The 25318-nt window shown below is 42.9% G+C and overlaps 1 protein-coding gene across 4 annotated transcripts in view; it reads right to left on the reverse strand.

Moving 5' to 3' along the window:
- rai14 (retinoic acid induced 14) overlaps nt 1–25318 on the reverse strand; it is a 211375-nt gene that overhangs the window by 95130 nt on the left and 90927 nt on the right. For 3 of the 4 annotated variants that reach the window (XM_080218443.1, XM_080218485.1, XM_080218335.1), the window contains exons 1-2: nt 12708–12795; nt 1685–1815 (exon numbers count right to left, since the gene is read on the reverse strand). In XM_080218443.1, coding sequence (XP_080074569.1) covers nt 1685–1815; nt 12708–12746 — 170 coding nt within the window. In that variant the 5' untranslated portion in view covers nt 12747–12795. Of the gene's footprint in view, nt 1–1684; nt 1816–12707; nt 12796–25318 lie in introns of those variants that run through there. The other variant, XM_080218399.1, reaches the window with a different exon arrangement.

Consider the following 25318-nt stretch of genomic DNA (forward strand, 5'->3'; position numbering starts at 1 on the left):
TTTAGCATGGTCAATTCACCTAGCCTGCACATCTCTGGACTGTGAGAGGAAATCCACACAGACATGAGGGGAATGTACAAACTCCACCCAGTGAGCCCAGGCCAGAAATGAACCTAGATCTCTGTAAGACTAACCATTATGCCACCGTGCTATCAGACCTGTGCCTGCTGACCTTTATTGGATCCTAGTTAAACAACATCTTGGCTGGGATTCTCCCAGCCTGCAGCGCTGCCCCCTCCCCAATTTCCGTAATCTCCTTAAAGCCCAAAACCCTCCAAAACATCTGTGCTCCTCTAATTCAGGCCTCTTGTGCATCCTCAATTCTAACTGCTTTAGCATGTCTCAAGTGCCTTGGCTCCAAGCTCTGGAATTCCCTCCCGACACCTCTCTTGCTCAGTATTCTCCTTAAATACATATCTCCTAGACCAAGCTTTTGGTCAACTGATCTGATAGTTCATTTCATAGCTCGGTGCCAAACTTTGCTTTAAAATGTCCCTGTGAAATGCGTTGGGACTTTCATTATGTTAAAGATACCTATAGACACATATATATGGCCCTGGAATACTCAGGCTAATCCTAATATCCCCAATTTCCATAAGAATGGCCTTTTTTGCTCTCTAAAGATGACTACATTTCCCCTGATTCTGTGAATTGCAGGAATGTGCGGGTGTGAGGTGCCAATTCAAAAGGGCTTTACAATCCGAAAGAACTATTTTGTTTAGCTACTCTGGGCAAACTTCACAACCCTTCAAATTCAAAGCAATGTGATTGATGGGGCTACAGCCTAAAGTACTGTATGCAAGAACTTTCAAGAAACTCAAACTATGATTACCTCAGAAGAAGTATTTTTGTGTCAGGTCAATTACAAGTATCAAATATTGCCTCAACTTGATTTATAATTGCATGAATTAAGGTTACACAGTACCAGGCAAAAAGCTGGAGTCCTTTTAAAAGGAGTGATGAAAGATATCTGCCCCTTATCCAAAGCTGCTCATTTATTCAGTTTGTTTAGCTATCTATTAACCACGCAAAATGGATTCAAAATGCAATGGTTCCCAAGATAATCTCAACATATATGAAGACTGATACAGATTGATGACCTATCTTGTAAGAGTACACTCAGAGAATCTTCTCTGCAGTTCTGCAGAATTGTACAAATTTTACAATATTACTGACAATTCAGATTAATTTCTAAACACTTCATATTAAAATATCAGTCAAAAGCAAGTTTGATAAAATAATTAATTTCAATCACTGATTGTCACGATTTGTAATACAGGATGCGTCACTGATGCAGGCATTTTTTTTTCTGTAAGTCCTGTACCAAAGGTAATTTTCAATAGAATTTTGAGACTGGAAACAATAGAAGCATCATGTTTATTCTTTACAGCAAACGTTCGGTCCTAATCAAAAAAACAATTTATTTATTTTAAACAGCATTTCCCACCACCAACATAATAGCTCCTGCCTTTTGGGTCTCCAACATTCAAGGCAGAACAAATGATCAGAAGTTGTACTCAGATCCAGTACTGAAGAAATAATACAACAACTATAAGCTATTGTAATTAAACCACAGAACAATTTAAAAGGAATCCATCCCAAACAAACTAGATAACGATTAAAAAATTATTTTCTGTAAGCAGTCTTTTTTTTAAAAGTAGGGGCTAGTCTATAGTTCACTTACGCAGACTTGCCCTCGCTATCCAGCTTGGTGGGACTGATCCCTTTTTTGCCCAAGAGGGCTGCCACCTTCTCGGTGTCACCATGCTCCACAGCTTGCAGCAGTCGGTCATCATTTTTGCTCCACTCATGTGCCTGCAATGCACAAAGAAAAACAGAATGAGTGCGGAGACATAGGTTCTTTTTTTGTGGGGCTTAACAGCTCAAACACAAGCAATGCATTAAACAGCAACGTCAACACAGAATCAGAATCTCTTCCGTGAAAGATATTAGATGCTGCCTCCCGGGCTTCAAAAAATTTGAAAAGGTAGCTGAATGAAAAGACCTTACAGTTGACACACATGTCTAGACAAAAGAGGAATTTCAGATCTTGCAAGGCATTCTCCATAACAACGTTTAACTGGACTAGTCAGAGATCCATCAGTTTGCATATGCTGCACCACGAATTCAAGCAAAAACTGCTGACACCAGCCTCTATTGACTGGCTCACTGCCTGAACTGATCCTTTGGGAGCAGCGTTATGCATCTCTGCGCGAGGTTGCTTCAAAGATATAAAACCTGATTTAAAAAAAGGAACTCTGTCTGGACAGTCGTAACAGGAAAATGTATTTCAAATGTCAGACTATGACTTTTCTTCAGATTTTTATAGCCTATATTTTGCATTATCCAATATCCACAACTACAAAATAATTCTCGAATATGACTGAATTGTGTGACACGTTCATAGGTTCTGCACCTGAGAATGAACCACATGTGACTTAATGGAGGTATTAAAATGCCATCACAGTTGTAAATGTTGCCTGCTTAGAATAAGTTATAGGTTGGTTAGCACCTGGAAAAGACAGGTAGGTGAACATCTTGTGCACGGTTCTTCACTAGAAATAAGAATGGGTCCACTCAAGACATCAGTGTAGCTTTCTATTCCCCACAGATGTTGCCAGATCTGTGTGCTTCTAACATTATTTGTTTTCACTTCACCTACACATCATTTTCTTTTAATTCACTTAATATTTGCTGCATAAAGCTCTGGTTTGGTTCTAACTAGATAGGATATTCCATCCAGATGCGATCATCTAACTTCAGGAAGGTTGTAAAGGTCCATGAGAGGAAGTTCACCAGAATGATTCCAGGGATGGAGGGGGGGTTAATTATAAAGCTGCGTTGGAATTTTGAGTTTGTTCTCCCTGGAGAAAAGGAGATTGAGAGAAGATTTGATTGAGGTGTAAATGATTATGACAGGTTTATCAAAGGTAGAGGAGGAAAAGCTCTTCTCATTAACTGATGGGACAAGGACTGGTTAACACAGATTTAAGATTTTGGACAAAGGCTGCAGAGGGAATGTGAGGGGAAGATTTTTACACAGCAAGTGGGAATGAGTTGGAACTCACTGCCCTCGAGGGCGTTGAAAGCAGAAATGGTTAATGATTTCAGAAGGAATCTGGATTGGCACCTGAAGCAAATAAACTTGCAGGGCAATGGGAATCGAGTGAAGAGTGGAACAGACTGGATTGCTTCATGGAAAGCCTACATGGATTCCGTGGGCCAAATCACCTTTTTCTGAGCAGGGAATTTACAGTATTACTACAAAATTTTTTAATTTTTTCCACAGGATTTGGGCATCACTGTCTAGGCCAGCATTTTTATTATCCACTTCTAATTGCCCTTGAGCAGATGCCTTCTCGAACCGCTGCAGCTGATGTGTTGTAGGAACACCCATAGTGCTGTTAGGGAAAAGTGCCAGGATTTTGACCCAGCAGTGGTGAAAGAACAGTGATACAGCTCCAAGTCAGGATGGTAAGTGGCTTGGAGGGGAACTTGTGGGTGGTGGTGTTCCAATATATCTGCTGCACTTGTCCTTCTAGGTGGTGGATGTTATGGGTTTGGAAGATGCTGTCAAAGGAGCCTTGGTCAGTATACTATGGTGCATACTGCTGCCACTGTGCATTGGTGGTGGATGAAGAAAATGGTGAAAGTCTCAGGTGGCAATCAAGCAGGTTGCTTTATCCTGGATGGTGTTGAGCTTTGAGTGTTATTGGAACAGTATTCATCCATGTAAGTGCAATGCATTCCATCACGCTACTGACTTGTGCCCTGTGACTTGGGGATAGGCTTGGGGGAAATCAGGAAGCAAGGTAATCTCTGCAGAATTCTCACAAGACTTGACCTATTCGTGTAGCCACGACTGGTCCAGTTCAGTTTCTGGTCAATGGCTCAAATTTAGGCCTTTAAATCATTTACCAAACCACAAAAATAAAGCTTTGAATAATTTGATACTAATTTAGCATTTCATAACTTGCAATCATGCAGGAACGAGCAGTGAACCAAATTCAAGTGTCAAAGTTGTCTGATGATGCTTCATGTGACGACAAATTTACTTTGCCCTTTTTTAATTGACTTTCAGCATTCTGGGCTAGGATGGAGAGGAAAACTTTCTGGATTTCCGCTCCCATTATCAAGTGATCATTAAATATGAGAAGGATGGGATTTGATTTAGCTTCTGATATTCAGGTCTACACACATCAGGCACAGAAAAGCAGCTCACCACCACCTTCTAAAGGGAAACTAAGGATGGGCAATAAATGTTGACCTAACCAGTGACATCCATATCCTGTAAATGATATTTTAAAAATTGTAGCTAGTTAAGATCTCCACAGCTGCTAGCATCCATGGAATCATGTTCTATCCTGATTAACTGCCTCCAAATGGGGTGGAGGAACTTGGTAGTAGCAGTGAGCAGGATGGGGACAGATTGGGGAGCATATTAAAAACATCAGTGTAAAAGCATCAGCAAGTAACAGCACACAAGTTTATGCCCGCTATCCTCCAGTGCTGAATTCCCAAACCCGGTCACATAATTGCGAAAAAGCATGAAATTTAGATCAAGCTCTTCTGCAGTGGAAATAGGGGAAGCAACATTAACGCACACATTCATGTCAAAGGAGTATTCTTGCAACTGTTAGCTGCTACCTCCAGAACAGCAGATCAATCAGACACTGAACTGCACAGGGATGTATGTCAGCAGCTCTCAAGAGATGAGAAGAAAACTAAAACAAGGGATAAATATGTTAAATTTGCAGCAAATGCAAATGTTTTCACATGGCATAAGCTTTCTCACAGTTTTGTTTCCAAACAAGCATTTATCTTTTTCCCTCTGACAGTGATTTTAAGAAGCAGTGCTAACCATTGTGCCACCTTTTTTAAGCACAGCCAATCAACCTAACCTGCACATCTTTCGGACTGTGGGAGGAAACCGGAGTATCTGGAGGAAACTCACATCGACATGGGGAGAACTTGTAAATTCCACACAGTCACCCAAGGCCAGAATTGAACCCGGGTCTCTGGCACTGTGAGGCAGCAGTACTAACCATTGTGCCACCCCAGGGAAGAACAACTTAAAATGTTAAAAACCAGTATCATTGGTGCCAGTATTACTGGAGTACCAGGTTCAGATATACAAGACCAGTTTGGCCAGTGCCAGCCATTTCCAAGTTCTTCTAGGAGTTCTCTTGTGTAACCCATGCTGAGAATATGCGCATGTCACATCTATATATACAGTCAAACAGCAATTCAACACTAAGGATCACAGAAGCAGCCTTTTAGGCAACACACCAAGAGCTGTCAGTAGCCATTGAATCACAGTGTAGCACAAATTAGCATCTTCAACAAATAGATTTATAGATTATTATACTTCACGTTTCAAGAGAGCTTCAGAGACAACAAATTACTTTGAACTGGGAGGATGTGTTTTGTAGGCAAATCCGCAGCTGTTGTTTCCTCTTCATAAAGCAGTGCAAAAATATGATGAATTATGAGGGTTCCTTCCCGATGGCATAGCTTTAGGAAGGAATGTTGGTCAAAATACTGGGAGAACTCCCTGCTCTTTGAACAGCGCCTTGGGATCATTAGTCCACTAGGCACAAAGGAACCTGGCCACACTTGAAAGAATCCCTACAGTAAAGGGAGAACACCCGGCCACTCAAGCCTACACCGACAACAATCCCACCCTATCCCCGCAACACAACATATTCACCCTTCTAATCCCTGGGAAACCTGGGTCAATTTAGCATGGCCAATCAACCTAACCCACACATCTCTGAACCATGGAAGGAAAGGGGAGCACCCAGAAGAAACCCATGCAGACACAGGAAGAATGTGCCAACTCCACACAGACCCAAGCTGGGAATCAAACCTGGGGCCCTGGCTCTGTAAGGCAGCAGTGCTAACCACTGTGCCACCCCAATTCCCACATGACTGAAAGTACATTCAACAGTGTATCACTAACCTGCAGCAGAGAATGCTTTTAACCTACCAAGTGAATGGAGAACAGGAAGAGGATTTTTTTAAAATGCCATTCATAGAATCTAATAGCCTTGGCACTGCACTTGGATATTTTTCAACATAATCTGGAGCCTCACTTAATCCAAGGGTCACTGTGACTGGAGGAAAAAAATCTTTAAGAGCACATTTTAGTCTCAAACGTTACAGTTTCAGAAGTTTGCACACCAGTTATTTTAATACCTGGGATTTGAAATTATAATTCAACATGAAGTTTACAAGTGGCGCAATAGCAGTCAAGGTGGTACAGTGGTCGGCACTGCTGCCTCACAGCACCAGGGATCCAGGGTCGATTCCTGGTGCTATCACTGTCTGAGTGGAGTTTGCACATTCTCACCATGTCTGTGTAGGTTTCCTCCAAGTGCTCTGGTTTTCTCCCAAAGATGTGCAGGTTAGGTGGATTGGCCATGCTAAATTGCCCCTTAGTGTCAGAGAGATTAGCTAGGGTAAATATATGGGTTATGGGGATAGGGCTTGGATGGGATGTGGTCAGAGCAGACTCGATGGGCCAAGTGGCCTCCTCAAAGTTTGAAGTTTATTTATTTATTAGTCACAAGTAAGGCTTACATTAACACTGCAATGAAGTTACTGTGAAATGCCCCTAGTTGCCACACTCCGGTACCTGTCTGGGTTGGTGATCACAGTATGGTTGATTTTAAGTTAGAGATAGTGTGCGGGAAGGTAAAATCCAATACCAGTGTCTTGTGCTTAATCAAAGGAGACTACAGAGGAATGAGGGAGGAGTTGGCTAAGGTAGACTGGGAACAAAAACTTTATGGTAGGGCAATTCAGGAACAGTGGAGGACTTTCAAAGTGATCTTTCACAGTGCTCAGTAAAAGTGATAAGGAAGGATTGTAGAAAATGAAAAAAAATCAGCCATGGGCATCTAAGTAACTAAGGGAGGGTATCAAATTGAAAGAAAATGCATACAAAATGGCAAAGATTAGTGGGAACCTAGAGGATTGGGAAATCTTTAAAGGTCAGCAGAAAGCCACGAAAAAAGCTTTAAAGAAAAGTTTATGAGAGTAAACTAGCTCAGAATATAAAAACAGATAGCAAATTTTTCTACAAATATATAAAATGAAAAAGAGTGGCTAAAGTAAACATTGGTCCTTTAGAGGATCAGAAAGGAGATGTAATAACTGGAATTGAGAAAATGGCTGAGGCATTGAACAGGTACTTTATGTTGGTTTTCACAGTAGAAGACACAAACAACATGCCAAAAATTGATGACAGGAAGGCCATGGCAGGTGAGGTCCGAGAAAGTATTATCACGAAAGAGATGATGTTGGACAAGTTAATGGGACGTCTCCTGGATCTGATGGAATGCATCCCAGGGCACTAAAAGAGATGGTGGGAGAAATAGCAAATGCATTAATGTAATTTACCAAAATTCGCTGGACTCTGAGATGGTTCCTGCAGATTGGAAAACAGCAGATGTGACACCACTGTTTAAAAAAGGTCAACAAAAGGTGGGCAACTATAGGCCAGTTAGTTTAACTTCTGCAATAGGGAAAATGCTTGAATCTATCATCAAGGAAGAAATAGCGAGACATCTGGATATAAATTGTCCCATTGGTAAGATGCAGCATGGGTTAATGAAGGGAAAGTCATGTTTGGCTAATTTGGTGGAACTCTTTGAGAATGTTACACGTGCAGTGGACAATGGGAAACCTTTGGATGTGGTGTATCTGGATTTCCAGAAGGCATTTGACAAGGACCCGCACCAAAGACTGCTACATAAGACAAAGGTGCACAGTGTTACAGGTAATGTATTACATAAGAACATAAGAACATAAGAAATAGGAGCAGGAGTAGGCCATCTAGCCCTTCGAGCCTGCCCCGCCATTCAATAAGATCATGGCTGATCTGTCGTGGCTCAGTTCCACCTTCCCGCCCTCTCCCCATAACCCTTAATCCCCTCTCTTATCAAAAACATGGATAGATTGGTTAACTAACAGAAAGCAAAGAGTGAGGGTAAATGGGTGTTTTTCTGGTTGGCCATCAGTGACTAGTGGTGTGCCTCAGGATCAGTGTTGGGACCACAATTGTTTATGATTTACATAGATAATTTGGAATTGGGGCCAAGTGTAGTGTGTCAAAATTTGTAGGTGACACTAAGAGCAAAGTGTGCAGAGGATGCTGAAAGTCTGCAAAGGGATATAGATAGTCTAAGTGAGTGGACGAGGGTCTGGCAGATGGAGTACAATGTTGGTAAAGGTGAGGTCATTCATGTTGGTAGGAATAACAGCAAAATGGACTATTATTTAAATGGTAAAAAATTGCAGCATGCTACTGTACAGAGGGACCTGGGTGTCCTTGTGCAGGAATCTCAAGGCGTTGGTTTGCAGGTGCAACAGGTAATTAAGAAGGCAAATGGAATTCTGTCCTTTATTGCTAGAGGGATGGAGTTTTAAAACAGCGAGGTTATGTTGCAGCTCTATAAGGTATAAGCTGTGTGAGGCCACAACTGGAGTACTGTGCACAGTTTTGGTCTCCTCACTTGAGAAAGGACATTCTGGCACTGGAGGGGGTGCAGAGGAGATCCACTAGGTCGATTCCAGAGTTAGGAGGGTTGGCTTATGAAGAGAGATTGAGTAGACGGGGACCATATTCATTGGAATTCAGAAGAATGAGGAGCGATCTTATAGAAACATAAGATTATGAAGAGAATAGATAAGATAGAAGCAGGGAAGTTGCTTCCACTGGCGGGTGAAACTAGAACAAGGGGGCACGGCTTCAAAATAAGGGGAAGAAGATTTAGGACTGAGTTGAGGAACCCCACTAGTCATTGACTGCCAATCAGAAAAAGACCATTTACGCCAACTGTTTGCTTCCTACCTGCTAACCAGTTTTCTATCCATCTCAAGATATTACCTGCAGTTCCATGTGCTTGAACTTTACATTCTGAGAGACTTCCGAGAAAGTCTAAATAAACCACATCCACTGGTTGTCCTTTGAACTAGCATGTGGGAGGAAACTGGATCACCTGAAGGAAAGCCACTATGACACTGACTCTGATTCTGCATGTATATGTCCCACAGCACTCTGGAATGATCCAGAGGTAGAAGTGCTTAGTGGCACTGTGGCCTCCAGAGCCATGGGTGTCCTCCCACACAATTGGGCCTTTGACAGGCCCCATCATCTGCTAGATGTTCGTGACTGTTTCCTTTGATAGCCTGAGCCTCCAGTGAACACTGAACTGGGTCATGTCAAGGGTGACTGTGAAGTTTGCACATTTTTCCCGTGCCTGTGTGTGTTTCCTCTGGATGCTCAAATTTCCTCCCACATTTCAAAAATGTTCAGGTTAGGTGGATTGACTCTGATAAAATTGCCTCTCGGTGTCTCAAATTGTGTCAATTAGGGCGATTAGTGGGGTAAATACGTGGGGTTATGGGGTTAGCGCAGGAGGTGGGCCTAGATAAGATTCTCTGTTGGAGAGTTGGTGCAGAATCGATGGGCCAAATAGCCTCTTTCTGCAATTTGGAATACCATGATTCTAGTTTGACTACTGCCTGTACATTGTGGCAGGTGGATACAGCCATGATAGCTAGCAGGCACATCAATTAAAAAACATCAATTCTGATTGGTCTGCCTGCCTGTTTTACCCACGCGATGAGCTTAATAATTTACGAGCCAAGTTAAGTTCCAATCGATTGGGGTTTTAATCCCCTTGATCCCTCCTCTAATTAACGCTGGGCACATGTCTAATCCATGAAATAACATGCGCGTGCGTGATAACGTTGGGATGTACGCCTGACATCATCCGCACTATTTAACGCACCCCACCCCCACCTACAATAAGAACATAAGAAATAGGAGCAGGAGTAGGCCATCTAGCCCTTCGAGCCTGCTCTGCCATTCAATAAGATCATGGCTGATCTGAGGTGGATCAGTTCCACTTTCCCGCCCTCTCCCCATAACCCTTAATTCCCTTGCCTGTCAAAAACCTATCTACCCGTGTCTTAAATATATTTAGCAAGGTAGCCTCCACCACTTCAATGGGCAGAGAATTCCAGAGATTCACCACCCTTTGAGTGAAGAAGTTCCTCTTCAACTCCGATCTAAACTGCGCCCCCCCCCCCCTTATCTTGAGGCTGTGCCCTCTAGTCCTGAAACATCTACTTCTATCCTAGGTGTTGATTGACAGATGCAAGGCTTCGGTTACACTGCTACAACATGACTTTAAAATTGGATTTAGAACAATTTTGTCTTCTCGGCTTATTTGCTCCATGGGCACAGAGTATCTTACAGTTAGTGCTGCTCAACTTCCACCTCTATTACTGTAATCACACTGACACAATCATATATACTCATCAAGTTCCTACAGAACTCATCTCCAAACACTGTGGCCTCCGCCTCGGCTTCTTTCTCTGCAGCTCGATCCTGAATTTCCTAATTCACAGATCACAATCAGTAAGGGCTCCTCCACGATCATCCTCAACACTGGTGCCCCACAAGGCTGTATTCTCAGCCCCCTACTGTACTCCTTATACACCCATGGCTGTGTGGCCAAATACCCCACCAACTCGATTTTCAAGTTTGCTGTTGACACCACCATAGTGAATCCGATCTCAAACAATGACAAGACAGAATACAGGAGTGAGATAGAGAATCTGGTGAACTGATGTGGCGACAATAATCTCTCCCTCAATGTCAACAAAATGAAGGAGATTGTCATCGACTTCAGGAAGCTTAGTGGAGGAAATGCCCCTTCTACATCAATGGGGACAAAGTAGAAATGGTTGAAAGCTTCAGCTTTTTAGGTCTCCAGTTCATCAACAACTTGGCCTGACCCCCCCACGCCAACATTATAGTTAATAAAACCCACCAATGCCTCTACCTTCTCGGAAGACTAAGAAAACATGGCATGTCAGCTGTGACTCTCACCAAACATCAATGCTTTTCTCCCCTTAGAGATGCTGCCAGACCTGCTGAGATTTTCCAGCATTTTCTCTTTTAGTTTCAGATTACACCATCTGCTGTAATTTACTTTTCTCCCATCCATTGACTCTGTCTACACTTCCTGCTGCCACCGAAAAGCATAATTATGGACTCCACGCACCCCAGACATTCTCGCTTCCACTTTCTTCCATCGGGAAAAAGATACAAAAGTCTGAGGTCATGTACCAACTGACTCAAGAACACCTTCTTCCCTACTGCCATCAAACTACTGAATGGACTTACCTCACGTTAAGTTGACCTTTCTGACACCCTAGCTATGACTATAACACTACATTCTGCACTCTCTCATTTCCTTCTCTATGAATAGTATGCTTTGTCTGTATAGCAAGCAAAAAAAAATACTTTTCACTGTATGTTAATATATGTGACAATAAATCAAATAAAATCAATTTAACCAACACATAATATCCATTCCTTCAGCTTTCATGCAGTGAACAAACAAAGAATGAACTATTGCAATCAGCCATTTACTTTTACCCCTTGATAAAAAGCCAAGTCTCCAAACCACTTTATTTTTCACTTCTTTGCCACCCTGACCATACACATATTATCTAAGTGACATCAGGAACTTAGAATACCTTTATAAATTAAGAAAAAACATTGTAGGCTATATTTCTTCATGATAAAAGATGAATGACAACTGAGCCGCAAGTCAGTAATAAGGAAGTGTCCTCCTGCATCAGGCACTGAAAGCAAGCAAGCAGGTACAACAGGCAATAAAGAAGACAAATGGTATGCTGGCCTTCATAGTGAGACGATTTGGGAAAGGAATAGGAATATTTCACTGCAATCATATAGGTTGTTGAAGAGGCAACACCTTGTGTGCAGTTTTGGTGTCCTTATCTGAGAAAGGATGTTCTTGCTATACAGGAAATGCAGCAACAGTCTACCAGGCTGATTCCTGGGATGGTAGGGCTGTCGCAGGAGGAGTGACTAAATCGGTTAGGATTATATTCATTGGAATTTAGAAGAGTGAGAGGGGATCTCAAAGAAACTTCTAAAATTCTAACAGGATTAGACAGGATAAATTCCAAATGGTGGGGGGAGTCCAGAACTAGGGGTCATAGTTTGAGGATAAGGAGTAAACATCTTAGAACTGAGGTGAGGAGAACTTTCTTCACACAGAGTGGTGAATGTGTGGAATTCAGTACCACAGAATGTAGCTGAGGCCAAAACATTGTGTGACTTCAAGAAGAAATTAGATATAGCTCCTGCAGTTAAAGGGATTAAAGGATACAAGGGGAAGGCAGGATCAGGGTATTAAGTTTGATGATCAGCCAGGAATGCCAGAGCAGGCGCGAAGGCTAGAATGGCCTATCCAGCTTCTATTTTCTATGTTTTTACATACAAAAAGAGTCTTAGAGTTGGTTGAACAATCTACCACATACAACCATAATTTGGAGGAAAAATATTTTAGAACATTAAAAAAGTCAGCAATTTCCAGTAAGAGTCCGACCCAAAAATTATCTCTTCTTGTTGTTTCAGATAGACAACGACTTGATGAACATCTTGTACATTTTTTTGTTTTAGATTGGCAGCCTTTTCACAGAAATCCTAAAGTGCATAGATTTCTGGACTATAGATCTCGTCACATAAAATCTAAGAAAATGCAATCTAAGCAGTCATGCCATAAACTGAGTGTGCAGCATTTGGAATGAAATATCTTTCTTTTTAAACGAAAAAGATCAAAAACCTTAAGCTCAAGTTAAATTGGTAGAGTACTTACACCAACAGGCAGAAATGAACACAGAAAAATGTGTTTCATTGTGGCGCTACTCTGCTCCTTCGTTCTTTGCTCCTCAAGTCACCAATAGATCTGCTAGCAAGTACCCGACTTCACAATTTCTTCAGAACCAAGTTTTCTTTGTACCATCAAATCAAAGCATCACCATCGAAAATACACACACTGGATTCCATTGATCAGCCCCCTTCTTTCCTCCAGAGGCTGACGTGACTCCAGCTCATACAGAATTTCCATTGTACAACAGTACAAGCGGGTTTCTGGAACACACTAACATTTGTGTGTTTGCAAATTGGTATCTCGCTATGACAAATTATTCATATTAAATAAACAAGACGGAGAGAACGACATCATGTTGGCACAGTTAGCCAGGAAAGAGACTGCGTTGCTTCAAAAATATAAATGATAGAGGCCCAAATTGTGCAATAATATCTTGGCTGCCTTAACATAGCATACTTGTATGTTGACTTTGGGAAATTTTTAAATAGATGAAGATTGGTTGATATCCGGATGTCACTTTGTTAGTTTAGCTTATGTCCAGAGCGTGCAGCAGCAGAACAGTACAAGTGGGGGGGTGTGGGAAAGGGGAAAAGCAGAACATACTAAAGCAAACATATTTTATAATAATGAGCTTTAATAGTTTTGAACCTAGCCCTTGCTGCTATAGCACACCAATTACAATCTTCACATAGCTATTTACGAAGAGCAGGCTTGGGTTATTAATCTTATTCCTTAGAAGTGTTTGGAATTCATGGTTTTATCAAATTCTAGCAAAGAAAGCAGCTATTAAATTGGAGCATCACAGCAGAAAAATAACATAGCTCCATCATAAAGTTACATGGTAGTGTCACACAGATCACAGCAGAATTTAAAACCAATGTGCTTTGATAAGACAGGGCATATTCCATCGGCTAGATAAGTTCCAATAAACATGTTTTTATTTATTAACAAGATATGAATGCTGCTGGCAAGGCCAGCAATTGTTATCCATCTCCAATTAACCTTGAGAAGGTGAAGGGGAGCTACCTTCTTGCATTGCTGCAATCCCTGTGGTATAGGCACACCCAGATTGCTGTGAGGTGATAAGTTCCAGAAACTTGATCCATCAACAGTGAAGCAATAAGGATATAGTTACAAGTCAGAGTGCTGTGTGACTTGGAGAGGAACTTGCAGATTGAACTTGCCATACATTTGCCTTGTTCTTTAAATTGGCGGAGTTCATAGATTTAGAAGTTGCGACAAACTGATATTGTTTAGTATTTTCCTGTGCTTAACATTTAAAATTTAACCAACTTTTATCCTATGCTATTAAGAGGGACAGTGGCATTCCCTTTGGTTGAGTTATAGGCAGTGCATATGAAAGCCTGGTTGTGCTGTATGTACAGTACACATACACATTCAAAGCCACCTGCTAACGTTCCGTATCTAAACTAACGCGTGACCATTTAGGCAAGATACCAAACAACGGAACTGTAGTGCACTGACGGCTTGCACATTCAAAAGGGAAAGAAAATCAAGAGTGAACAGAAGCCCATACAGCAGACATGGAATACAATCCATTCCATTCTTAAGAGCAAGTTCTAAATGATTGGGCCAATTTACTAATGAAATATAAACTTTAAACCTCATCTCAACAATAAATGCAGAAACATTACAAAAACATTCAATGCCTAAAGCCACAAGTGAAATTTGTAAGATTTGGCATCCCTAGACTTTGAGCCAGATTTCAAGGACCAAATTGGGTCAGGACAAAGATGGGTAGTCAAAAGCAATGGTGGTGACGTTGTGCATGTTGATATCCCACCTCCATTCCCAACGTTGGGGAAGGGTGCATGAGCCAGTTGCGGCCAAATAAGCTAGTTAAAGGCAAGATAAAAGCCCATCTTTTGAGGCTGGAGACAGCTGGCATTTAGGGGCAGAAGGACCCAAGGGTGTCAGAATCAGTAGTAAAAGTCAGGGGAAACAAAGTGGTGCGAGCAGTCAAAATCAAAGAGGTGGGAGATGCAGAGATCCAGCTACTGACAAGATGCCTGTGATTACAGCAGGACCAACAGAAGTCCTATTATAAAATGTTGATAAATGTTAGAACAGATGATTTTTGTATGAGAAACTCAAGTGCATTGCTCAAAAATTATTTTACAAAAAACGATGGGAACCTGGGCAGGCATGTAAAACTTGCAAGACTTTTCATGTATTACTTGACAACCTACTGTGGTGTTTCAATTGGAGAAAATTGGATAGTGTCAAGGACGGAGGTTAATAGAACTAGAATTTCTAGTCATGGGCTTGCACGGGCCGGATACCAGAGGAGGCTGTTTACTGGGCTCCCATCTAGGCACCATGGCCTCTGCGCATCTCTGGCTCCAGGTTTTTCAAGTGATCCGGGGTGCAGCTGATTTAAATATTTAAACTGAAATTTCCATTTGATTAGTGGGACCAGGACTGAAGTCTCCAGGCCTGCTAGCATCCCTCTCTCACACCACCCTTCCCCCACACTGCCAAATCAGGAACGGTTCACTATAGCATGGATTACAACAGTTGTAATCCCCATGAATGGGGAACCAGCAGCTTGATCCTGCTATAGTGAACAGATGCGTTGGAGGCCTCCCCAGGAGATCAGAGGCTAGGGGGATGCCCCCAGCCGGTGCCAGCCTGGCCCCTGGCACTGCCCAAGGGGCACCATGGCACTGGGCAGTGCCAAAGGGGTGGAAGCTACAGGGAGGGCGACTGGTGAGTGGGGGGTCCCATTGTCACTCTAAAAAAAGAAAAAACAAAACAAAGAACAGTACAGCACAGGAACACGCCCTTCGGCCCGCCAAGTCTGCGCCGCTCATGCGCCCAACTAGACTATTCGTTTGTATCCCTCTGTTCCCAGTCTGTTCATGTGGCCATCCAGATAAGTCTTGAACGATCCTAGCGTGTCTGCCTCAATCACCTTGCTTGACAGTGCATTCCAGGCCCCCAGCATCCTCTGTGTAAAATATGTCCCCTGACATTTGTGTTGAACCTTGCCCCCCTCACCTTGAACTTGTGACCCCTTGTGTTTGTCACATCCGACCCGGGAAAAAGCTTCCCACTCTTCACTCTATCCATGCCCTTCATAATTTTATACACCTCTATTAGGTCACCCCTTGTCCTCCGTCTTTCCAGGGAGAACAACCCCAGTTTGCCCAATCTCTCCTGATAGCTAAGACCTTCCATACCAGGCAACATCCTAGTAAACCTTTTCTGTACTCTCTTCAAAGCCTCCATGTCCTTCTGGTAGTGTGGCAACCAGAACTGGATGCAGTATTCCAAATGTGGCCTAACCAACGTTCTATATAACTGCAAAATCATGTGCCAACTTTTATACCCTATGCCCCGTCCAATAAAGGCAAGCATGCCAAATGCCTTCTTCACCACCCTCTCCATCTGTGCTGCCACCTTTAGGGATCTGTGGACTTGCAACCCCAGGTCCCTCTGTGTGTCTATACTACTGATGGTTTTGCCATTTATTGTATAAATGCACAACAACATTCCGATGAGACAGGGAAGTTTGGTAGGTTATGGGAACCATGGTGCATGAAGGTTGTAATGAACCTAGTCAGAAAGAAAAGAAAGGTGTACAGAAAGTTATGAGCTAGGCGATGTTAAGGATCTAAATGCGTATACGGCTTGTAGGAAGGAGCTTATAAAGGAAATTAGGAGGGCCAGAAGGGGTCATAAGAAGGCCTTGGCAGGTAAGATTAAGGAGAACCCCAAGGCGTTCTACAAATATGTGAAGTGTAGAAGGATGAGATGTGAAGGAACAGGACCTATAAAAGGTGAAGGGGGAAAGTTTGTGCGGAACCGGTAGAAATGGCAGAGGTGCTTAATGAGTACTTTACCTCGGTATTCACGGTGGAAAACGATCTGGGTGGTTGTACTGCAGGCTTGCGACGGACTGAAAAGATTGAGTATGTGGACATTAAGAAAGAGGACGTGTTGGAGCTTTTGAACAGCATCAAGATAGATAAGTCGCCGGGACCGGATGGGATGTACCCCACGTTACTGTGGGAGGTGAGGGAAGAGATTGCAGAGCCTCTGGCGATAATCTTTGCATCGTCGATGGAGACAGGAGAGGTTCCGGAGGATTGCGGATGTGATTCCTATATTCAAGAAAGGGAACAGGGATAGCCCAGGAAATTACCGATTGGTGAGTCTAAGCTCAGTGGTCGCTAAGTTGATGGAGAGGGTCCTGAGGGACAGGATTTATGAACATTTAGAGAAGTTTCGTATGATCAAAAGTAGTCAGCACAGCTTTGTCAAGGTCAGGTCATGCCTTACGAGCCTGGTTGAGTTCCTTGAAAATGTGACTAAACACATTGACGAAGGAAGATCGGTGGATGTGGTTTATATGGACTTCAGCAAGGCGTTCGATAAGGTCCCCCATGCAAGGCTTCTTGAGAAAGTGAGAGGGCATGGGATCCAAGGGGCTGTTGCCTTGTGGATCCAGAACTGGTTTGCCTGCAGAAGGCAGAGAGTGGTTGTGAATGGGTCTTTTTCTGCATGGAGGTGGTCATCAGTGGAGTGCCCCTGGGATCTGTTCTAGGACCCTTGCTGTTTATAATTTTCATAAATGACCTGGATGAGGAAGTGGAGGGATGGGTTGGTAAATGTGCCAACGACACGAAGGTTGGTGGTGTTGTGGATAGTCTGGAGGGATGTCAGAAGTTGCAGCGAGACATAGATAGGATGCAAGACTGGGCAGAGAAATGGCAGATGGATTTCAACCCGGATAAATGTGTAGTGGTCCATTTTGGCAGGTCCAGTAGGATGAAGGAATATAATACCACAGGTAGGACTCTTAGCAGCGTAAAGGATCAGAAGGACCTTGCGGTCCGGGTCCATAGGACTCTTAAATCGGCCTCGCAGGTGGAGGATGTGGTCAAGAAGGCGTATGGTGTACTAGCCTTCATTAATTGAGGGATTGAGTTTAGGAGTCAGGAGATAATGCTGCAGCTTTATAAGACCCTTGTCAGAACCCATTTGGAGTACTGTGCGCAGTTCTGGCTGCCTCATTACAAGAAAGATGTGGAAGCTATTGAAAGGGTGCAGAGGAGATTTACAAGGATGTTGCCTGGATTGGGTGGCATGCCTTATGAGGATAAAGAACAAAGAGCAGTAAAACACACGAAACAGGCCCTTCAACCCTCCAAGCCTGTGCCACGCATTGGTCCAACTAGACCATTCGTTTGTTTCCCTCCATTCCCAGGCTGCTCATGTGACTATCCAGGTAATTCTTAAATGATGCCAGCGTGTCTGCCTCCACCACCCTACTTGACAGCGTATTCCAGGCCCCCACCACCCTCTGCATAAAAAACGTCGCTCTGATATCGGAGTTATACCTCGCCTCTCTCACCTTGAGCCTATGACGCCTCGTGATCGTCACCTCCGACCTGGGAAAATGCTTCCCACTATTCACCCTATCTATATCCTTCATAATTTTGTACACCTCTATTAGGTCTCCCCTCATTCTCCGTCTTTCCAGAGAGAACAACCCCAGTCTACCCAATCTCTCCTCATAGCTAAGACCCTCCATACCAAGCAAAATCCTGGTAAACCTTCTCTGCACTCTCCCTAAAGCCTCCATGTCCTTCTGGTAGTGCGGCGACCAGAACTGGACGCGATACTCCAAATGTGGCCTAACCAGCTGCTGCAACATCAGACTCCAACTTTTATACTCTATACCACTCTATAAAGGCAAGCATACCATATGCCTTCTTCACCACCTTCTCCATCTGTGCTGCCACCTTCAGGGATTTGTGGACTTGCACACCTAGGTCCCTCTGTTTCTATACTCTTGATGGCCCTGCCATTTATTGTATAGCTCCCCCCTACATTAGATCTACTGAAATGTATCACTTTGCATTTATCTGGATTAAATTCCATCTGCCATTTCTCTGCCCAATTTTCCAGCCTATCTGGGATTGGTGGCAGAGGGAGGAACAGGTGATCGGGGCTGGTGTTAGGTACATCGGGGCTGGCCTGGACAGGTCCGAAGGACCAGCGATCAGGGACTGAGGGTGGGGATGGTGTTGGAGGAGTCGCAGGGCTGATTAGCGATTGGAAGGCGGGCAATGTGGGGTCATTGAGCATGCGCCAATCTCCGCTCACAGATTGGCACAGTGGCCCGCTCAGCCTTATACTGCCAGCCTCTCAGTTGGGAATAGGCCCTGCCCACTGATTTTCAGAGTGAATCTTGCTGGGGCACTGTACAGTGCTCAGAGTGTGGGAGATTCATTATGAAAATCCCGCTAAAACAAAAATGGGAGTTACTCCAGTTTTCATGCAAATTCGGCACTTAGAATCTTTCAGGAGAACTGTTCCCTCTGTCTTTATATACTTCAATCCTGTGCGGATCAGTTGGTGGCAGTATTCGCAGACATCTTCAACCTCTACTTACAACAATCTGAAGTCCCTATCTGCTTCAAGACAATGACCATCATCCCAGTACCTAAAAAATAAACAAGTAGCATGCCTTAATGACTATCGGCCGGTGGCTCTGACATCCATCATTATGAAGTGTTTTGAAAGGCTAGTCATGGCACAAATCAATTCCAGCCTCCCGGGCTATTTGGATTCACTACAGTTTGCCTATTGCCGCAAGAGGGCCACAGCAAACGCCATCTCCCTGGCCCTGCACTCAACCCTGAAACACCTAGATAACAAGGATACCTGTGTCAGATTCCTATTTATTGACCACAGCTCAGCCTTCAACATCATTATTCCCATGAAACTCATCTCCAAACTCCATAGCCTGGGCCTTGGCACCTCCCTCTGTAACTGGATCCTGAACTTCCTAATTCAAAGGCCACAATCAGTGAGGATAGGCAACAAAACCTTCTCAACGATCATTCTCAACACCGGTGCCCCACAAGGCTGAGATCTCAGCCACCGACTATACTCCTTATACATCTGTGACTGTGTAGCCAAATTCCCCTTCAATCTGATTTTCATTTTTGCTGATGACACCACAGTAGTGGGTCTGATCTCAAACAATGATGAGATAGAGTACAGGGATGAGACAGAGAATCTGGTGAACTGGTGCGGCAACAATCTTTCCCTCAATGTCAACAAAATAAAAGGTGATTGTCATCGACTTCAGGAAGCATAGTGGAGAATATGCCCCTGTCTACATCAACGAGGACAAAATAAAAACTTGAAGCTTGCGAGCCTATGTGTTCAGATCACCAACAATCTGTCCTGGTTCCCCCCATTCCGACACTGTAGCTAAGAAAGCCCACTAATGCCTCTACTTTCTCAGACGACTAAGGGAATTTGCCGTCAGCTACGACTCTCACCAACTTTTACAGATGCACCATAGAAGCGATTCTTTCTAATTGTATCACAGCTTGGTATGGCTTCTGCCCTGTCCAAGACCGCAATGAACTGCGAAAGGTCGTGAATGTAGCCCAATCCATCATGCAAACCAGCCTCCCACCCGTTGACTCTGTCTACACTTCCCGACAAAGCAGCCAGTATAATTAAGGACCCCACGCACCCCAGACATTCTCTCTTCCACCTTCTTCCTTCGGGAAAAAGATACAAAAGACTGAGGTCTCTTACCAGCCGACTCAAGAACAGCTTCTTCCCTGCTGCCTTCAGACTTTTGAATGGACCTATCTTGCATTAAGTTGACCTTTCTCTACACCGTAGCCATGACTGTAACACTACATTGTGCACTCTTGTTTCCTTCTTTATGAATGTTATGCTTTGTCTGTATGGCGCGCAAGAAACAATACTTTTCACTGTATGTTAATACATGTGACAATAATAAATCAAATTCCTGTTAATTTTTAAACTGCAGCAGGTTTAGCAATTTGGGAAGCAATAAAAGGAATCAGTTGGAGCACAAGAACAGAATGCAGAAGTGAGGTGCTCAGCATCGCCATTGACAGTAGAATATAATTACAGTATAATATTTACATTGAATTTTCCACTGCAGTTGTAGACAAAGGAACTTAACAGAAAGTTAACCTGAAATGAAGGCAGAGACACTTCTGACATGCTTGACATTAGCTTCAATGGCCTTGTTAACTCCATCTCCAATGCAGCTAAGTCCCTGACCTCAAATGAAATGCTACAGGTAGATGTGAACATGCAATTTTCTCTTTTATTACAAGTAGTAAAAATTGCTGCAACATTTTTTTCGTGTATATGAAGAATAATCAAAATACAAAAGATCCACATTCCACACGATGCTGCCTTCCTGCTGCAGTTAACGCTAAATTATGGTAACTCAATTTCAATGCAGCATTACCTAACTACTTGAAACAACATTAAAATGAAGTGAGTGCTCTTTACAAGCTTGATGGGTAAGAGTTGGCCAATAAATCTGCATTTATCACTTAACAGTCAGTGTTTATTTCAATTTCAGCTTATCTACATGTACAATAAAGTGGCAAGTTGAACACCAAGCAAAATGGCCATCATGAGAGAGGCTGTGTAAGTGTTAAAAATGCGTCAGTGTAACGACTTGTATTTATGTCTTGACTTTCAAAAAGATACTTATTTCACAAGGTCTGGTCCTCTTTATCATTTAAATAAATAAATGATAAATACAATAAATCACCATGAAACTACAGTACAATACAATGCATGCAATAGTGCATGTAACAAACAGACATTTCTAAATATAGTCAGGGGCATAAAACTTCTAACCATAAATAAAATATACTGCTGGGAAAACAGAAAAAGACAAGCAGTCAAGCAATTTATTACACAATCTCAAGATGTCCTGAAGTGCCTAACAAGCAAGGAAGTGTTTGTTGAAGTGTTGCCACTGTTGTAATGTAGTAATTATTTCATGTTACAACAACCACTTTCTTCAGCTTCTTCCATCCTAAGTTCTTTATTGTTGAAATATTTCTTCCCTTTCTTGAAAAATAGTGTTAGATCAGCCCAGGCTTTTCAGCTGGCCTCGGTGGGCAGAAAATCATGGGTGTTCCTATTTCCCAATACACACTCCCAGTGCAGAAGCTAATAGTTTTGTTTTTGCTTTTTGTTTAAAGGTCTGCTACCCTTGACTCTACTGAACATAAACATTGCTGCACCCAACAAGCTTGACACAAGAAAACTAACTTTGCAGAAGACATTCCATAAATAACAGACCTTAGACTACTATTCCGGAAAGCCACTGTAAGACAATATGTAAACCACCCTAACTAAATAAAAGGAAATGAGCCACATGAGCACATTAATGTTTTCTAAATCAAAACCACTCATATCAATTATCAGCTAAAGGGTGGAGAACATTATAGATTTTTTGTAGAATCCGGAAGTACAGAAGGCGTGCTTCTCCGTGAAGGAACTATCAGTTAAGTTCCACTCCCCTGTTCTTTCCCTGGAGCCTAGTTTTTAAAAAAATCTTTTCAGGTATAGATCCAATTCCCTTTTAAAAGTTACTATTGAATCTGCTTCCATTACTCTTTCAGATAATAGATTCCAGATGCCATAGGCCCAATATGTTACATGAAATGTGAACTACTCAATTTGTCTCACAGCTTTGCTTCAAGTGGGCTGATGTTCTTAAAGTTTTAAAATTTATCTTGATAATCCACATTCAAGTCAACACTTTTCTTACTAATCACTGTGCAACATACTCCATTGGAGCCTTTACATGTAAAAGTAGATTTCGTAGAATATGAGCTTACCACAGACCAGCTTGACAACTGTTGCAATAAACGTGATGGACTGCTAGAATAACAAGGTCTTAAAAAAACAGACTATTCTGTCAAGTGTTAGAGGAACTTAAGGTTTCAAACCAGATTTCCTCCATTTTATAACTAGATTTTTAAAAATGTGTGTTTATCCTCTCAATTCAATGTATCCCCAGAGGGAAACAGATTTCTCGATGTCTGTCCAACAGACTCTAGGTAGAGGTGCTCATGTTTAGATTTGTTTTTGTCACTTGGAAGCATCTCCAGCCTTCATAATGAACAAGGGCAGTTAGTTATTCCACAGGTAGGCAGATAGGCAGGTTGGCGGAGCATCATGTTTGAGGAGTTGACTCAGCTGATGGCGAGTTCATGAGAAGTATGAGCATTGGGAAAGTGAAAGGCAGTGGAGGCAGTCTCTGTTGTACTTGGTTGAAGATGCATTTCAAGCAGTACATTGCCTTGAGTTTCATATCAGTGAGGAGTGAGTTTTCTAAAGCACTGGTGTGGCATGGACATCATCAAGTTTGTTGTACATTGGAGAACTAGTGCTCTGAAGCAGGAAGGGTTGAAAAAGAACAGAGCTTTATATAAGGGTGGAGTTCACAAAATGGCTGTTCCTTCACTCTGGCAGTTTGCGCGCTAGCCACCTGCATCGCTATTTCCGGCAAATACATGAATACATTAAACACACAGTGCAATCACTGAGCATCAATGTTAATACACGACATTCTGTCCCCCCCTCCATTAAATTGATCGCCCCTTAGAAATTCAAATGATATCCCATCTCCACTGCCAATGTTGGGGAAGGGTGCATCAGTTGATTGAAGCAATTAAGTTAGTTAAGGACTTGATAAAAGTCCATCTTTGTAATTTTTGTTTTGATAGAGACAGCCGCCATTTAGGAGCAAAAGGACTGAAGGCTGTCGGAATTGGTAGTAAAAGCCAGGAGGAACAAACCAAGTGGTGTGGTCAGTTGAGATGGAAGAGGTGGAAGATGCAGGAATCCAGTTATTGACAGGTAGCCTGCAATTACAACAGGACCAACAAAAGTTGGTCACAAAAAAACTAACAGCCGACAGTCTACTTGGCAACTGTGATGTTAACAGTTCATCTGCATTACAGTGTAGACTTGGTTGTTGATACTTGATGGTTTACACGTGTGCAGATAGTAGCAATGCCTATCTCTGCATTCTATTGCTTTCAGTGATGGAATTCCCATGTGTGGTCCAAAAAATCTTAGTTAATGGATGATGGTCTATCAATGGTGTGAACTTTCCTCCATACAGGAATTGATGAAATTTCTTTACTCCAAAGATAATCCCTTTCAATTTGAGCGTAGTTACTTTCAACCTTGCTCAATATTCTGGATGCTGGCCTTCATAGCGACGGGGATTGAATATAAAAGTAGGGAGGTCTTGCTGCGGCTGTATAGGGCATTGGTGAGGCCGCAGCTGGAGTACTGTGTGCAGTTTTGGTCGCCGCACTTATGCAAGGATATTTTGGCCTTGGAGGGAGTGCAGAGGAGGTTTACTAGGCTGATACCAGAGTTGAGGGGGTTGAGCTATGAGGAGAGGCTGAATAAACTAGGCTTGTGCTCGTTAGAGTTTAGAAGAATGAGGGGAGTTCTCATTGAGACATGTAAGATGATGAATGGGATGGATAGGATAGAGGTGGAGAGACTCTTCCCGCTCAGAAAGGACAGTAGGACTAGGGGGCACAGCCTCAAGATAAAGGGGGTGCGGTTTAGAACGGAGTTGAGGAGGAACTTCTTCACTCAAAGGGTGGTGAATCTCTGGAATTCTCTGCCCATTGAAGTGGTGGAGGCTGCCTCGCTAAATATTTTTAAGACGCGGGTTGATGGGTTTTTGATAAGCGAGGGGATTAAGGGTTATGGGGAGAGGGCGGGAATGTGGAACTGAGCCACGACAGATCAGCCATGATCTTATTGAATGGCGGGGCAGGCTCGAAGGGCTAGATGGCCTATTCCTGCTCCTATTTCTTATGTTCTTAAAAGCAATGGGTCTTTTTTCACCCAATGGCAAGATGTAAGATATCACCACTCTTGTACTGTAAGGGGATACAATATATGCTAACTGATAAGATAGGATCAAAATGTCTAAGAATTTCAGATTTGAACAATGTTTCTGTGGCTTGCAGGAAAGCATTATTGCATTGCTCTGACCACTTCCACTTCTTCTTCTGGCACAAGAGGTGATTTAATAGTTTTAAAATGGCTACCAAATCTGAAATAAATCTTCAATCAACTGGTTAATATTCTGAGGTGCAGGCATCTCTGTGATAGCATTGACCTTCAAAGAAGATTTGTGAAGGCCCATGCCATCAATCACATGTCACAAATTCTCAACAGAGGACTGAAAGAACTCACTTGTCCTTGCGGACTCTCAGTCCATACAAGTATGGCATACTTGTTAGCGCGGCTGTCTCGAAGTGCCAGGGACAAAGAAAAGAATTACAGTGCAGGAACAGGCCCTTCAACTCTCCAAGCCTGCACTGACCATGCCGCCCGACTGAATTAAAATCCCCTATCCTTCCAAGGACCATATCCTTCCATTCCCATCCTATTCATGTATTTGTCAAGACGCCCCTTAAAAGTCACTATCTTATCTGCTGCCTCGACCAGATTCGATTCCAGCCTTGGGTGCCTGTGTGCATGTTGCACGTTCTCCCTATGTTTATGTGGGTTTCCTCCGGGTGCTCCAGTTTCCTCCCACAATCCAAAAACATGCAGGTTAGGTGGAATGGCCAAGCTAAATTGCCCCTTAGTGTCACAAGATGTGTAGGTAAGGCCCACACAAAATGTGTGGGTAAGATGGGTTAGCTATGGTACATACCCCCAGGATTATAGGGTGGCATGGGGGTTATAGACCAGGATAAGATGCTCTTTTAGAGAATCGA

The sequence above is a fragment of the Carcharhinus amblyrhynchos genome, chromosome 1, assembly GCF_965287045.1.
Source record: "Carcharhinus amblyrhynchos chromosome 1, sCarAmb.v2.hapA, whole genome shotgun sequence".
Classification (NCBI taxonomy): domain Eukaryota; kingdom Metazoa; phylum Chordata; class Chondrichthyes; order Carcharhiniformes; family Carcharhinidae; genus Carcharhinus; species Carcharhinus amblyrhynchos.